Below are 17,742 nucleotides of genomic sequence, written 5' to 3'. Positions count from 1 at the left end.
AGTGAATTGTGACCAGGGCGGGTAGTAAAACGTTCATCAGATACCACCTCGGATTCGGATGGGTGACGGCCCACATCATGTACCTACCTGGGTGCCTGAATCTAGACTTAACATCTATACTAATATTATAAGGAGGTAAAGTTTGTGGTGTTGGTGGGGGTAATCTCTGGATCTACTGAACTGATTTTGAAATTCTTTTACCACTAGAAAGCCACGTTATTTGTGAGTGTCATACACTAAGTTTCATCTCTGTATTCTCACGGGAACTATGCTAGTGAAACCACAACCACCACGGGGGCGTCGGCTAGGTAAATATATTTTTTTTAATGAACGGTCATAGAGTAACAGTTATTATGAAATATCACGAGGACTTGAGTTCAAGCCCTCGGTAGAGCTGTTTTTAAGTTTTCTTTTATCCTAGAATTTTTCAATAAAAAATCTCATCTCGATCTGAGAAGTTCACGGTGGTACACTCCCGTGCCTCGGAGAGCATTTTAAGCCATTTGTTTTTTTTTCATTAATATCTGATAGTGTCTCAGACCAATTATTGTATAGGACCTGCCTCTCTAAACGTTACTTTTCTGTCAATGTTTATGATCAACGATCTAATGCGATTATAAAATCTATGTCTATAGAATCGATGTTTCATAGTTGTCATCGTGTTCTTCGGTTAAAGAGCTCCGTAAAAATACCTTTTTGTGTAGTTGAATTGTGTAAAAAAACGGGCAAAAACTTCTAGTTTAGTATCAGAAAATGACAGACAATTTTGTTTGTGTGTGTGTGATGAGTGCGATACAGGTCCTTCTATAATTGGTCTGAGGATAGTGTGCAATACTATTAAAAAATATAATATCACCCTACGCACGCTAGCCCGCATTAGAGTAGCGTGGCATTTGCTATCGACAGGCCACATGATCAAAATCTGTCATTCCCATACATTTTTCTAGTTTTCGAAGCGTTTGCGATCATAGAAAGAGAATCGACGTGCCACTAGGTTACAAGGGCTGGTGATAAATAATTCGTCACTATTCAAATGAATATTTCACAACAATCTGATTGATATATCAAAAATTATAGCGGATATGTCGACCATACACCGGATATCTGCTACCTCAATCCAATATTTAACTAATATTTTTATAGTGCCTAATTAGCATTTCAAAATAATTTACATTATTTATCTTCATTTGGCCGCGAGGAATAGAACTTGGATGACATGGCGCCGCACGATACGAAATAAGATATTTAAATGAAAATTATGGTTATTAAACTAAATACTGATGGCATCAAATTAATAATAATCATAGTTTATATAAAATAATATTTAGTTGACCGATGAGCAAATACTGGGTTTGTGCAAGTATCTACCACACAATTTACAGCGTTACGACCGGTCGAATCCATAGCTGTTTTAAAAAAAAAAAAAAAAAAAGTTTTTGTTAAAAGTTGGCTTGACGTCCAGACGTAGGTATGCTGTCTTCCAATCGTTATAAAATTTACGAAGATAGCCTGGAACTGGTGCCAGTGACTAAATCCTTGCTGAGTAAAATGTTAGCTTGGTTTGGTCCTATTGATAATGCTGCTGTCAAGGGGATATAAAATAAGGGAATGGCAGATCAGATGGATAACTTGATCACGTGAGCGTGACCTACCGATAACAAAAATGTATGGGAATGACCTTCATTCCCATACATTTTTTAATTGTGGATGCGCTCGCTCGATGGTAAGTGATGATGCAGTCTAAGATGGAAGCGGACTAACTTGTTAGGAGGAGGATGAAAATCCACAATCCTCTCGGTTTCTACATGACATCGTACCGGAACACTAAATCGCTTGGCGGTACGTCTTTGTCGGTAGGGTAGTAACTAGCCACGGCGATGCCTCCCACCAGCCAGACCTGGACCAATTAAGAACAAGACCAAGACCTCCGTCTTGTAAATCCACCGCGAATACCACTGCGCCACGGAGGCCATCAAAATCAAAATTATCTAGAAGTGGACTTACCTGAAGTAGTCGTTCTTGCAGAATATGTTACTGTTCCGAGCGTAACACCTCTGTTCGGAGTCTAGGGGCATTTTGCATTCGCAGCACCTCAAGCAGGGTGTGTGCCAGCGTCGTTCTAAGGCGAGTAGGTAGTATCTGTCCGTGATCCGCGCCCCGCAACCAGCGCAAGCGTCTTCGGTGGGCGGCGGTGGGGGCTCGTCTGGGGGCTCCCTCTTCCGACACGACGTGCAATCACGGGGGGACCCTGGTGAAGCTACAGGCGCCACTGGTGACAACTCGGCCCCAGTTTCGTATGCCGATGATAAGTACCGCTCACTCTGTTGCTGGAAATACACACGGACATTAGATATGTATTATTATAACGTTTTTAGGATTTTTAATGAAGTGGTGATCTTCTCTACTATATAAAAATAAGTCGGGTTTTCCTTCCTGACGCTATAACTCCAGAACACACGAACCGATTTCCACGGTTTTGCATTCGTTGGAAAGGTCCCGGGCTCCGTGAGGTTTATAGCAAAGAAAATTAGGGGTAGGGTAGGGTAGGGGTAGGGTAGGGGTAGGGTAGGGTAGGGTAGGGGTAGGGTAGGGGTAGGGTAGGGGTAGGGTAGGGGTAGGGTAGGGTAGGGTAGGGTAGGGTAGGGGTAGGGTTGGGGTAGGGTATGGATATAAGGTAGGGTGGGGCTAGAGTAGGGGTAGTTGAAAGTTTACATTGACTTTCACGCGGACGAAGTCGCGGGCGTCCGCTAGTCTTAATATATAAATGCGAAAGGTCATTCATAACGAAATGTCGAAAACCGCTGGATATCATCATCATCATTATCAACCCATATTCGGCTCACTGCTAAGCTCGAGTCTCCTCTAAGAATGAGAGGGATTAGGCCAATAGTCCACCACGCTGGCCCAATGCGGATAGGCAGACTAAACACACGCAGAGAATTAAGAAAATTCTCTGGTATGCAGGTTTCCTCACGGCTCTTATGGTATGGTATAAAAAGATGAAATTTGGCTGGATGGGTAGTTTAGTAGTAACTAGGTTATAGTTCCTCCAAGAACGGATTTTGCGAGAGGGCCAGATTAATGAAGAATAAGGGCGGACGAGGTCGCGGACGTCCGCTACTCAATACATATAAATAAAATAAAATTGAAGTGTTTGTCTGTGATTTCAATATAACGATGTTTCAAATAAATATTTATAGTATATATTACAGTACTGAAACACAAACGAACTTTTTTTAATGTGTCTGTCCGGATAAACAGACTATATGTTTGAAACTGAAACAACATCAGTGATAGTCCCATCAAAATCGGTTCAGCCGTTTCAGAGATTAGTCCGGACTCCGGACAAACAGTTTATCTGTTTAAGAAAGTACTATACTAGAACTATACATAATTCTATCGTTATTGACAAACATACGAGTAAAGGAAGGCTTCTTTAATCCCGGAAAAATCCCACGTTCCTGCGGAATTTATGAGAAACTGAATTTCACGTAGACAAAGTCATGTGCCAATAAATAATATTTCGATAATCAAAAAATTTAATTGTCTATAAATAGGTACATTGTGTACAACAAACAGCCTTCTTGTGTAACCTACCTAAAACTATTGTTTGAATGAAGGAAGAATAGAGCAAAACAAATATATCTTTTTTAAATTTGTCCAGTTTACAAATACCTTCATAGTTTTCGGATGAATCTCATGGAAACTCTTCATTAACATAATTATTAAGTAGATACATAAATTTTAATTGAATGAGCAATAACTAATAATGGGACTAAGAATTGCTGTGCTCCGCCGCGCTTGACGGCGCGAAAATTACACCCAATTTAATTCAATTACTTACCAAATCCACCAAAACTTAGTAAACATTTCATCTGTATTGTTAAAAGAGCGTAATAGTAGATCTACTGCTCATTATGCTGCCACATAACGGTAGGCGTAGGTACGTGGTGTCGAGAATAAGCGGTGCTAATTTTCTTACGCCAGCTACACACGGTCAAGTATACCATGCAGCGCTTAGGGATGTGGGTGTGAAAAAAATATCGAAACTACATCATTCTTATATCAGCCGAAGGACGTCCACTGCCTTTTATAGGGAATTCCAAACATCACGATCCTAACCGTCTGCATCCAGCAAGTCCCTACGACACGCTTGATGTTGTAAGTTCACCCAGTCAGAAGTCGACATACACTGCATTTTCTAGTGCGGGGTCAACGTTTCAGCACCTTGGGACCCCAACGTCTACCGGCTCTTCGAACTATGTTGATATGGAGCAAAACTATATTCATAACCGTATTTCTATAGTCAAATTCTAAGCGCGCTGCAGACTTGACTTTATACCTGACCGTTTGTTGCTGGCGTTACTGAGCACACTGTATTATATTTGAATAGGTATATATGTTACCGGCAATCTGTATGATCCGGTTTTCTATAAATTGCCTAGGCTATATAATAGAAGACTTTGTTCTGGCAAATATGAAATATTAAGAGTATGTATTATTGCCGGTAACGTATGTTAAAGACGAGAGTAGGCAAGGAGGTGACGCGAAGATGAGCAGACAGTGCGAATGCATTTCATTACGCTCTAGAACTCACGCAATGTGTATTAAGTTCATTGCGTAATCTACACTTTTGAGTAGTTTTTACACCACGCATCAGTCTTATCAGTTCTACGCCTAGAGTATTTGTGTAAAGCGAAACGAAAGACATCATGGTAAAGCTAAATAAAGGGGCGACGGAATTAGCTTTCTGGCGTAACCAAATATAAAACTTGATTTTTGTATTATATGCATTCCCTAGGCATTGTATAAAATCCCTGAATTGTACAGATTGCTGGTAACATATATACCTCATCGCTAGCGTAAGCTCCTTATCCACAACTAACTAAACCAAAAACACACGATCTAGGTATACCACAGAACATGTGGTACAGGACAGGCGTTTGATAGGAGACGCCATATTATATCAAAGTATTATGTTTATTAGTTAGGCAACATATTTTTTTGTTACCTGATGCTTTAGTGTCGCTTGCACTGCGCCATTTGAGCCGGGCGGTTTGTTTGTAATGTAAGAATTGTATGTTCAGAGAAACGTGTAGACAGTGGCGGATTTGTAGGCCATAAAGTACCAGCCTTCTTTGTCAGCAACAACAACAACAACGTCACCCATCATATTATATTAATTAAAAATTTACTGCCTTTTACCAAATATAAATGAACTTTTTAATGTTTTCCGAGGTTTGGGGATTTTGGATAATGCATGTTCTTCTGTTAATATGGCATGGGCAGCACGGACGACGGATACGAGTAAACATGACATAATACCTATTCACTATTACATTAATCTAATATAAGTATGAGCTGTGATAGCCCAGGATATGACTTTTGCCTCCGATTCCGGAGGGTGTGCGTTCGAATCGGGTCCGGGGCATGCACCTCCAATTGTGTGCATTTAAGAAAATTAAATATCTTAAAACGGTGAAGGAATAATATCATGAGGAAACCTGCGTACCAGAGAATTTTCCTAATTCTCTGCGTGTGTAAAGTCTGCTAATCCGCATTGGGCCAGCGTGGTGGACTATTGGCCTAACCCCTCTCACACTGAGAGAAGACTCGAGCTCAGCAGTGAGCCGAATATGGGTTGATAATTATGATCATAAATAAATCAGGGAAACCAACACCTTTTAATCATTGTAACGATCCTGAAATTGTTTAAAATGGAATGAGCATTCGATACATTTAGGGTTTCTGAATAAATAACGCTATGGCCGACGGAAACCATTCGCCTTTTACATAAAGGACCTACCTACTTTAATACATTTTTCTTCACCTTATTAGCATGCAATCACAATCTGCAATGTGAAACATTGCATTTGACAGTCAAGTAGCGGATAGTAATCCAGCCTTCTGCAAAAAGCTGCGTTTATTAATATCAAATGCAATGTTCATCCTTCTACATCTGGATGCAGAAGGCTGGGTCACTACTGTCAAATGCAATGTTCATCCTTCTATATCTGGTTGCAGAAGGATGCACTATCTTATGCATCTGGATGCACTATCTAGGTCCAAGGTAAGCGTAGCTTGTGCTATGGTGTTTTCCAGTGTCTGTGTAGTTGTACATATACTAATTATTACTGTCGATATTAATGTATATTATACATGAATATTCATCAACTGTTTTAGTACCCATAACACAAGCTACTCTTAGCTTGGAACTATGTAGTGACGTGTGTATTGCCCAAATATATTATATACATATATTATATTTCTGAATTCGAATTCCTTAAGAAACTGCCAGCAAGATATGCACGAAACATAGCAAGAATATATATTTAATAATATATATTCATGTAAAATGTATATTTAATATGTATAATACTAATTTGAAATATCTTAATTTGTACTCTGTATCCAATTTATGTGTAGGTAGGTAGGTAGAATAAATAATGTGCTGATTGTAAAATTCTTAGTATGTACACGTAAATGATAATTATGGTATGTTTTACCAGTACTAAGTAGGTAGGCACTAGTCTAACAGGCAATAAATGTATTTTTTACGTGTTAGACTGGTGTACAATCTAAATATACAAGTATGTATAAAAAAATAACACATATATTTTAGTTATATGTATTTTGTATTTTATAACAAGCACTATACCATTATAGTATTAAAAACATGTATATAAATATATGAGAGATCACAATATATAAGTAGTATTTATTAAATAATAAAATTTTGTTTAATTTTATTATTCCTTTTTTCTCCAGAAGAGATTTTGGAAACGGGTGTAACTAACTAATGTTGGATTATACGAAAATGAGTAGGTAATCTGGTTTATCAAAGTAAAACGTATTAAATATAAAAATCACGAAATGATAATCTTCACTATTTACTTTATGGTGGATAAATAAGTAAGTGACCAATAAAAAAACATATCGCGATTTTGCAATTTGTAATACATAAATTAACTTCTTTTTCAAACATTGCAAGTGCGATAATTGTTAAACATTAAATCTGAGATATTTTTCCTCTCTTGTTGTTCTTCTAAAAGGCTTCAAAATAAATTCCCGTAAAAAAGACCGTGATTGAACTATTAACATTCAGACAACCAGATTAAAACTGTAAAATACATTGTTTTTACTGAATAAAACGTGATTTTCAGTATCATTTGATTTTAAATAAAATAATTTCTACAGCTCGAATTCATTCGAATCGGATTGTATTAGGTAGATATATTAGTCCTCTCCGCAAGTCAGGACCGATTTCATCTTTCAGAAATATCACTTTTAATATCGAAATAAATAAAAATACTACGTAAACTCTCACTAAACCGGACTTTATCAAAGTTATGGCGTTATTGAACAATATAATTTCTTCCTTTTGCATTCATTTGAATTTGTCGAAATTATTTATTTATTATTATTAATATTACAAACGTCCATAAATAAGACTAATGTCAGTAATTAAGAAGTTAAACGTGTCGTCTGTGATTTATTTATGTGTATAATAAATAAAACATAAATAAATAACGTTAGCTAGCATTTGTACGGGATACGGTCGAGTCAACGAAGCCGTCGGCAAAAGGTTAATTATGTAAGTACCTACTCGCGATAAAAAACTAAGGACTAAATTGAATTCTTGTGTCTTAAGGTTTTTCAAATTTTATTACACATACGTATGATATTAAATTTTATTGACGCTACTTGCTAAAAACTTAATGACAATTTTACAACGAGATGTATCAAAACAGTCATTTGCATACGTCTATATTACACCCGCCGGTGCGAAGCTCGCTCGTGACGCTAAAATATGAAAAAATTTGAATATTCAAACAAAGAAGTAATACCTACTCGCTAAAATAAATATGCGGCACTTTATCTTTGTACACGCAATAAATAACATTTTTGATAATAACATTTTCACGAAAACTAATTTTAACGTGTGTTTATCTATACCATCGTCTTCGTAGTCTAAGATCACACCGCCATTTCTCCATCACACTAGAAACTTTTGTATTTGTAACCTATCGATGTATATACACAAAAGAGTAATAGAACACTATTTTTCTTGCAATGATATAATTTATTAGATACCGTTAGCCGAGTAGGAGGAGGAGTATGCGAAAACTTTTAGTAGCTACTATCGTAAATCTAAAGATGGAGACGTTTTTGCCTATAACTATAATATGATTCTGCAGGCCTCCATAAAATATTTAATACATTTTAATGCTAATTTCATAGTTTTGTAGCAGTATTTAAAAACATAATTTACATTCTGCCAGCTGTGCATCGCGTTTTAACTTGAGTAATTCCGTTCCCGTCGGAAAATTAGAAAAGACAAAATCAAAATTAATAATTAGTTTATATATTTTACGCTTAGTTCCTAAGCACTTTTAAAACGTCAAGTTTGACTATTTGTAGAGACACTACCACCGGTTCGGAAGGCACTCAGCTCAACATACCCGTAATTTATATCAGCATAAGTTTAGGACTTTACAGTAAACAAAGTAGTTGAGACCGCTTATTTATAATGATGTTATTTTATTAAGTACCTATTATAGCACAGATATTGGATATTGTTATCGGCATCAAACTCAAAAGTTTGCCAATCCGCTTACGCACTCTGAACTCAAGAGTGCTTGACCAAGCCGTATATGTACCTATGTCATTAGATAGGCTTTGTGTTATCAACCCATATTCGGCTCACTTCTGAGAATAAGAGGGGGGAGTTAGGCAAATAGTCCACTACGCTGACCCAATGCGGATTGGCAGACTTCACACTCGCAAAGCAGTAAGAAAATTCTCTAGTATGCAGGTTTCCTCACGATGTTTTCCTTCACCGTTTGAGACACGTGATAATAAATTTCTTAAAATGCACACAACTGAAAAGTTGGAGGTGCATGCCCCGAACCCACGCCCTCCGGAATCGGAGGCAGAGGTCATATGCACTGGGCTATCACGGCTTTGTATATAGTATATAAACATGTTATTCGCTATGTTTATTGCTATAGTGTTACGGGAGGAATGGCGACGGATAGTGCGGCTTGCTACCACAACTAAATGTCGAACCACGACCACTCTTTCAAGAGTGTAGCGACAAAAAAAAATTGCAGTATATATTTATATAATGTTTGTGTAACTGAAGTGTCAGCAATAATTATTTTAAATGTCAGTTATTATCAAAAACAACTATAGCCGTGTAAGCCCAAATCCTGTGCTATCACAATACACCTATTATTTGTTTTTTTTTTCATAATATCATATCAGCCATATTTAACTATTGCATCGGGTAATTGCAAACGATTTGTAGTTGTCCGTTGCAAAGATAGGAGTGTGGATTTTTATCCTCCTCCTAACAAGTTAGCCCGCTTCCATCTTAGATTGCATCATCACTAACCATCAGGTGAGATTGTAGTCAAGGGCTAACTTGTAAAGAACTTGACATTCAGGAATACTCGGTAGAATTTCATTGCAATCAAACTGCTTTAAAACGTAAAACTATTTAATTTTTGCAAAACATCATCGAAATTATTTCCGACGGTAAATATTTTTAACAATAAAAAATTATCTACGCCGAGTTCGCGAAGAAAAGTGACAAAGCTTTTGTTAAGTAACCCTTCATATAATAATCTACCTACGAAATATCGTTATAAAAGGAAATATATTTCAAAACACTCAAATGTATAGGCGGATACTAAACCGATAATACCTACTTATTGGCATAAAAGTAATTAAACTTTGATAAATACATTTTCTTTTTATATTGAATATAAAGAAACATTTCCCTAAGCTTAACGTTAAGCTTAGGGAAAATTTTCTTTATATTAATTCAATCTCCCTCGGCTTATGATAATCTACCTATGTTTGTCCTGGATGTAATTACAAAAGTATTAAACCTTTTACTGAAGATATACTACATATAGTATAGAGTATGACCTCTGCCTTCGATTCGGAGGGCGTAGGTTCGAATCCGGCCCGGGGCATGCACCTTCAACTTTTCAGTTATGTGCATTTTAAGAAATAGCCGCAAACGGTGTAGGAGAAACATAGTGAGGAAACTTGCATGCCTGAGAATTTTTTTAATTATCTAGGTGTGTGAAGTCTGCCTAGCGAATTTAGAAACCGAAAGGAGTGTGGATTTTCATCCTCCTCCTAACAAATTAGCCCGCTTTTATCTTAGATTGTATCATCACTTACCATCAGGTGAGATTGTAGTCAACGGCTTTCTTGTAAAGAAAAAGAATATACAAAATAAATCTAATAAAGTTGCGTCTCAAATAAATAAAATAATTTCCGAGACCTTCTAAGAAGAAATAAGAGACAATTATAATTAATGAAATTACACAGGAAAGCGTAGGACGGCCATCCTATAGTGTTAAATAAACTATGTTTTTTTACACGTGTAAAAGGTCAAAAGGCGTCGCGACTCGGATACAGGATAATTAATATAAGCTTGAAAAATAATAACTTTTACTTGTTGCTGTTTGGGAGAAAGATACCAATCGATATCACCTAATGGTACCTACTTAAGTATTGATACAATCTAAGATGGAAGCGGGCTAACTTGTTATGAGGAGGATAAAAATCCACACCCCATTCGGTTTCTGCACGATATCGTACCGGAATGCTAAATCGCTTGGCGGTACGTCTTTACCAGTAGAATGGTCACAGCTAGTCACAGCGAAAGCCCCCACCAGCCAGACCTAGACTAATTTAGAAACATCAATCAGCCCGGGGATCGAACCCAGGACCTCCGACTTGTAAATCCACCGCGCGTACCACTGCCTCACGGAGGCCGTCAAAATCACATTTATTAATTAAATGATAGACTAACATAATATCAATGCACAGCTCAAACTAAAGGGGCTAGTAGGTACCTACCTACTGAAAGAGTATATTCATATGTTTTGTATCTGCGAGCCAGAAGCAGATTTTCAGGACTAAATATTTCCAGTCGATAACTCAAAGAATGCAAAGCTGTATAAGAGCGATGCCCCATTAGCGCATTGCATTACGTCACAACATTGCAGCGTCGACGCTACGTCAATTCCCGTAAAATTTAAATGACATGCCACATTAAAGTGTTGCGACGTTTCAACGGATCTCCGTTGCTTCGACGGACAGTATTTCACTTGTTTCGATCCATTGTTAAGACTGGCTGGGTGTGTTTTTCGTCCTCTTGCACTGCAACGACGTGCTCATGTGACATACTGCGTTGATCCGTTGCGACAACGTAACGCAACACACTGATGAGGTATCTCCCTTAGCCTTACGGAGCGTTTTCAGGTTACCTCTTCTCAACACAACCTCTGAATTGCAGATGATTTTAAGAGCCTTTATAACACAAATTTCTTGGACTACAACTAGAAAGAGTTCTAAACTAGAAGTCCAAGAAATTATGTCCTACCGAAATTCCCCACATGGGCATGAATACGCGTTCCTTTTCCGTAGATTAGCACTATGGAAGTATTACTTTAAGTCTTCCGCTAGTAAATAGATGATAGTGATACTATGCCGATAGGTAGATACATACCTACCATAGTATATAAATATATATACTGACTTGGTAATAGTTTTCACGAATTTTATAGTAGGTACCCATAGTAGGTATATCTATAATGATGATGCCTATGTACCTATTTATGGTAGTAAGTACCTACATGTAGGCACGAATAGAGTTAATGATTTTAACGTTTAAAAGATTTCAACGCTATCCACTGATAAATAGAAGTATATATTTCATAGTATGTGGCTACAGTAAACATATGTATATTCGTACCATATCAATAACTTGCAAGAATTTAAGTAAACCTGCCGATTTTATTGTCAGCGAGTAATATTATTGTAAAAAAGTGTACTTTGAGTAATAAATATTCACCTATTTACCTACCTACATATTTGAATTTAAATAAAATGCTAACATATCAAAATGAATAAATAATATCAATCGCAAAGGGTTACATTTATTTAAAACTAGTAGACACCCGCGACTAAGTCTGCGTGGAAATAAATGTAAACTTTCTACCCCTATTTCATTCCATTCTATTTATATTTATATGTCATGCCTCCACATAGTTCACTTAACATTTTACTTAAATATAACTTGAAACTTTTTTTAAAGATTTATATATAAAACCCTTCAACCCCTTTTTAAACCTTTAGGGATAGGTAGAATTTTGAAAAATATTGAATGACATTATTTTTAGTAATTTTTTCATAGTACATTACATACACATACCCATTTTTACCAATATCTTTTTTTGAAATAACTTCATACGTACTAGGTATGTAGATGTATATAGTATATAGATATATATAGTATAGAGATATCTACTGTCCTAACTTACCTAAGCTATAGCTTGAATATTAAATAGAGAATCGAAATACATATCAACTAAATAATTTTTTATCAAAAACAACTTTAGCCGTGAAATCCTGGGTTATCCACAATATACCTATTTTATGTCCAAAAATTTAGACTTTTTTTCATAATACCATTACAACCATGTTTAATTACTGCATTGGGGAATTGCAAACGATTTTTACTTGTCCGTTGCAATGTTCCTAAATCCAGGAATACTCGGTAAATTTTTATTGCAATTAAACGTCTATAGAACTCGAAATTATTTAATTTTTACAACAACATCGAAATTATTTCCGACGGTAAATATTTAACAACAATAATAATTTATCTACGGACAGTTTGCAAAGAAAAGTAAACCTTTTTTTAAACTAAAATATCTTCAGTGTACCTACAGAATTTACTACTTGGGTGACAGCTTAAATATTAAATGAGTAGGATTCATATCAAATAATACATTTTATCATTACCATTAACAACCCATAATTGGTTCGCTGTTAAGTACGAGTCTCCTCTCAGAAGAAGTTATACTAATAGTCCACCACGCTAACCCAACACGGATTGGCTGACTTCACACGCATAGAGAATTAAGAAAATTCTCATATAGTATATGTATATGCAGGTTTCCTCAAGATGTTTTTGCTTCACCGTTTGAGACACGTGCTATTTAATTTCTTATAGCGCACATAACTTAAAAACATGCATACAGCCGAATATAGAATCTCCTCCTTTTTGGAAGTCGGCTAAAAATTGGAGGTGCATGCCCCGGATCGGATACGAACCTACGCCCTCCGAATCGAAGGCAGAGGTCATATCTACTGGGCTTTCAAGACTCAGAATACTAAACGTACACACACATACATACTTTTAATAACCTTTAATATATACAAATATATAGTTAACTACCTAACAGATACTCGTAGGTAGGTGGTATCTCACTAGAAAAGCATACCCGACGGCTTACTGCTAAAGAGCATCATATTTCATAAATAACGTAAGTAGATCTTATTGTAATCAATTTTGCCGTCAGTTAATTACACGAAGCCTGAATAGGATGGAATTTTGCTTCAACAAGAGGATTTAATTTTCCCTTATTGGAAGAGAGACTCGAAAAATGTTGCGATGTTATATGGTGGACTACATAGGTAGTTATGACATAGGTATATTTAGGCATTAGAGTTTTTAATGTTTATTTATACGTCAATGGTTACCATAAAATTTCTAGAATACCTATAAAATTTCAATAGCACTTTACAAATAGTTTGAAAATCTACCTTAGATAAGTTAAATTTTTAATTAAATTATTTAAGTTTAAGTGTTCTGATTATGTATTAAAATGTAGTAAACAAATTGCACACGGAAAAAGTAATAAGTTAAAACATTATTAGGTACAATTTGGGCAATTACCAATATAAAACAACAAACCAAATGTTTGTTGCCTATTCAATTCGAACTGGCTGAACAAATCTGGATGAAATTTTGTCCAAATGTACAGCATATAAGTTATTTTATATCCCAATATTCCTACGGGACTCTAAACAACGGGCACAGCTAGTATGATATTAAAATATTTACACGTACTCGTTTAGAACACAGTGATTTTGAATATGTGTGGATCTTAAAAACAAAAAGTAATGTCAGTGCCAAATGTGGTGAGCTCGCCAATGAAAAACGTGAAGTGGCCACAAAATAAAACCACTGAAAAAAAAAGTTCTCCGCACGATGAAAAGTTAGTTTTGGTCCTTTAAGAGCTTAAAAAAGTCCGGCAAAAGTTGTGAAAAGTTGAATAAACACGAAGTCTTACCCAGTGCATCGCCCCCCTCTCTTCGTACACTCCCATCTGGGGGTCAATTTTTCCGTTTTCTATTTTCGAACGTATGGGCCTCTGCCCCACTACACTGTGGCACTCACACACGGCCCGCGGGGCATGACAACGTGCGCGGCGCGTCGCGTCCGACTCGCGACTGCGGATGCGCTTGCACCCCGGGCCCTGACTTCGGCCGGGAGGAGGCCTAGCTCCGCCCCTGGCCCCGCCCGCTGCTCGATGAGATTGAGAACTTGAGGACACGGGCCGACAGTTTTTTTTTATTTCACAAAAGTTGTTATTGAATTTTTGACGCAACTTTTTTTACGAAGTAACGAATTGCGCTCAAGTGGCCCTCTCTCGAAATAGTTTTAGTTCACCCGATCGAATGTTCGCACTTTGTGATCTCCTAATAGGCTTTTCACTTTTAACAGATTGTTTTCCAAGTGGATGTTAAATCGAGCGTACGAATATGTACAAAAAAAGTTATTACTAAAATCTAGCCTTTGATATGTTTTGATATAAATCAATAACATGTCAAAGACTAGATAACTAGGGCATACCCGCGAATTCGTCCACGAGGAAATAGAATAATGTACGTTTCTTGATTGAAATTGAAGATTGACATCCCGTAGGTAGGTAGGTAGGTACCTCCTTTTTTTGTAGACCTAAAGCGGAATAAGTAATCCACCAAAGATGTTGGTAAAGCTCCCAGACTGCTTGACTTTTCCGATACTTCCTTCTACTACTTCGATAATTAGGTATCTATAACAAAAAATTTCGGGAATATTTTCACACATTTTTAGACATTTTTTTCACTTTTAACACATTTATGACTTGTGCCGAATAAGTAAATATATCTACCTACTTGTATCTGTATTAGCATTATCGAGTTCAATGTGGGGTAAAATCATTAAATTCGGAAAATGTCAAGTACTGCAAACACTTATACTATGTGCGCTGTAGCATAGTGCGGGTGACAGTTGCCTTATGACGTACACAATACGTACTATTATCGTGAATCGCGACAAACTTTCAAGAGTGAAACTAACTGTCACCCGCACCATGTTGTAGCGCACGAACTGTAAACCAATAGGTATCTAAATGACTTGTAGGTCGTTGTAATAAGAGTCAGCTAGGTTATATAACTAAGTTAAAATTAGTTTAAGTCATTTCGAGTATTTTTCAATTGTAAATCAGTGTTATATTTCTATCAATGTACACAAAACCGAAACAAATTATTTTCAAATCCCTAGGAAAAAAAAATTCAAAATCATTCTATTTATTGGTGAAACCTGCATGAAATTCCATACCTGAATAATGTACAATAATAAAAATGCACATAACTCAACTGCTTGCCTCTGACCGGGTTCGAACCTACACCCTCCGGAATTGGAGGCAGAGGTCATATCCTCTGGGCTATCACGGTCGGCGGTTCGTCTTTTGCCGTTAGGGTGATAACTAGCCACGGCCGAAGCTCACCAGCCAGACCTGGACTAATTAAGAAAACTTTAATAGGCCCAACAGGGGATCGAACCCTAAACCTCCGTCTTGTAAATCCACTGCGCATACCACTGCGTCGCAGAGGTCGTACCATTTTATGAAGGCTGAAAGATTTCCACAAATGCTTTTTAAGAGCACCAAATTACTGTATTGGGTATGTGAAATAAGTATTCTAACTTACGTTAGCTTTCTTTTATTAGTTTACACTAATTCTAGGCTTCAAATTTAAAAAAGCACTCTAGTGCCTAAGGTTAATTTTACTGAAAGATCATGACCGACCTGCTCGTGGTGCACTCTACAGATAGACTGACAAGGCTCTGGCGACCGACGAATGGCGGTATATCCATCCCCAATGGCTAGATTGTTTACTGTCACAGGAAGGTAACACCAGCGCAACAAAACTAGCTCTGAGCTGACCAACCCACCATGCCCAGTGTGGTTAGTTACGGGCAAATCTTTTTATATGGACCATAGAACATACAACATACAAAACACAACCCCTAGTCCCCGGCAGCTCCACTATTCCCGGCTCTGGCAACGGTGACGGATACGGCGGGGCGAGAGGTGTTAAGAATCTTCAGCAGATATTTCGCTGCCAACCCCGACGATTAGACCTAGCAACATACGACGCACGCAGGACCGATCGACGAAATGGTCACTAGAACGTTATAGGATTGTCTGAAGTCCGAAGAGAAGGGGAGGGCTTGATAATCCTCGAATGTTCTACTACCGTCAGGGTGACCAACAGTCCCAGGTTAATATAGGATTTATTGTCCACAAGTCCCTCGTGAACAATGTTTGAAAAGTCGAGAGTGTGTCGAGCAGGGTAGCGTTCCTTGTCTTCCGAATACCGTTTAGTAATACTGAACGGTATTCGGAACGGTTTACGCACCGACCTCGATACATCCCGATGAGGTGGTAGAGGTATTGTATGAGGATATTTCAAAAACCATAATTGCCTCAAATACCAATTACAATAAAATTAGTGAACTATATTTTATTGTATATAAAACACGTGAAAATATAAATATAAGGGGTACGGGTTGAATGTTCACATCGATTTTCACGCGGATGAAGTCACGGACATCCGCTTGTATATAAAAATTAAAAACAAACAACAACAAAGTGTTAATGAATTAGGGGATGCAAATGCATTTTGTTGCCGACGCCTATGAAAGTACCAGGGAGCTAATCCGTGCATAATCCTCCCACCGCCCTCTAGGCGATAATTTCTGCTCTCCAGCTACTTCAACATTCAAACATTTAGTAGTTATTTCTGTTAATAATTCAGTGTAACTCAAATATGACCATAGTAAGCTTTTATCATTGCTATTATTAATTATTTAATTTATTTTTCTATTGGTCGTCTCCCCACTAGGTGGAACGAGAACATCAAGCGGGTTGCAGGTAGCCTCTGGATGCTAGCGGCTGGAGACCGTTTTCTTTGGAAGCAACTATGTCTTTCCATGCAACTATGTCCAGCAGTGGACGTAAATTGGCTGTTGATGATGATGATGATTTTCTTTTATCCGCTACCTACACAAAAGAGACGTTACAATTAAAGAACATTCTAGAGTCAACATCTGAAGAAAGTATTGTTTCGGTGAAACGAAAGTATAATTACGTTTTTTGTCGATTTGGCGGCGGTGGCGTTGTCTTTTGTTTTCGTCGGTTAGTCGCAGAATACAGAAAAATAAAGATTTTTAAATATTCACTATTCCAGTAAGTAATATGTGCTTACTGCTATATTCAATATTTTAGTTTTATGATAACGTTGTTGTTTCATCTTTATTATCTACTAAATATAAAAATAAACTCTAATAAAAATTCAAAAGATTTTATTATGGATTAACCACATTTATTTTTAGACGCCGCAGTCGTCTCTTCAGATCCGCGACCTTCGCAGGAGCTTTTACCTGAAATTAAATGTGCTCTTTGTAATGAAAACCTTTTATTAAATTTTTATATCGATTATTAAATATTGTAAAATTTAGAGGTGCTAATATTATAAAGATGTAAAGTTTATAATAAATATAGTCTTGATAGCCCAGTGGATTTGACTTCTGCCTATGAT

The 17,742-nt window shown here is 37.0% G+C and overlaps 1 protein-coding gene across 1 annotated transcript in view; it reads right to left on the bottom strand.

Moving 5' to 3' along the window:
• The window catches only part of LOC112045866 (protein apterous), an 89,414-nt gene extending 75,035 nt beyond the window's left edge, over nt 1-14,379 (bottom strand). The window contains exons 1-2 of the mRNA XM_024082231.2: nt 14,166-14,379; nt 2,005-2,327 (exon numbers count right to left, since the gene is read on the bottom strand). Of these exons, the coding sequence (XP_023937999.1) occupies nt 2,005-2,327; nt 14,166-14,201 (359 nt within the window). The 5' untranslated portion in view covers nt 14,202-14,379. The remainder of the gene's footprint in view (nt 1-2,004; nt 2,328-14,165) is intronic.
• Between the last annotated feature and the right edge of the window lie 3,363 nt (nt 14,380-17,742).

Source organism: Bicyclus anynana, chromosome Z (genome assembly GCF_947172395.1).
Source record: "Bicyclus anynana chromosome Z, ilBicAnyn1.1, whole genome shotgun sequence".
NCBI lineage: Eukaryota > Metazoa > Arthropoda > Insecta > Lepidoptera > Nymphalidae > Bicyclus > Bicyclus anynana.
This window is presented reverse-complemented; position numbering and strand designations above follow the sequence as displayed.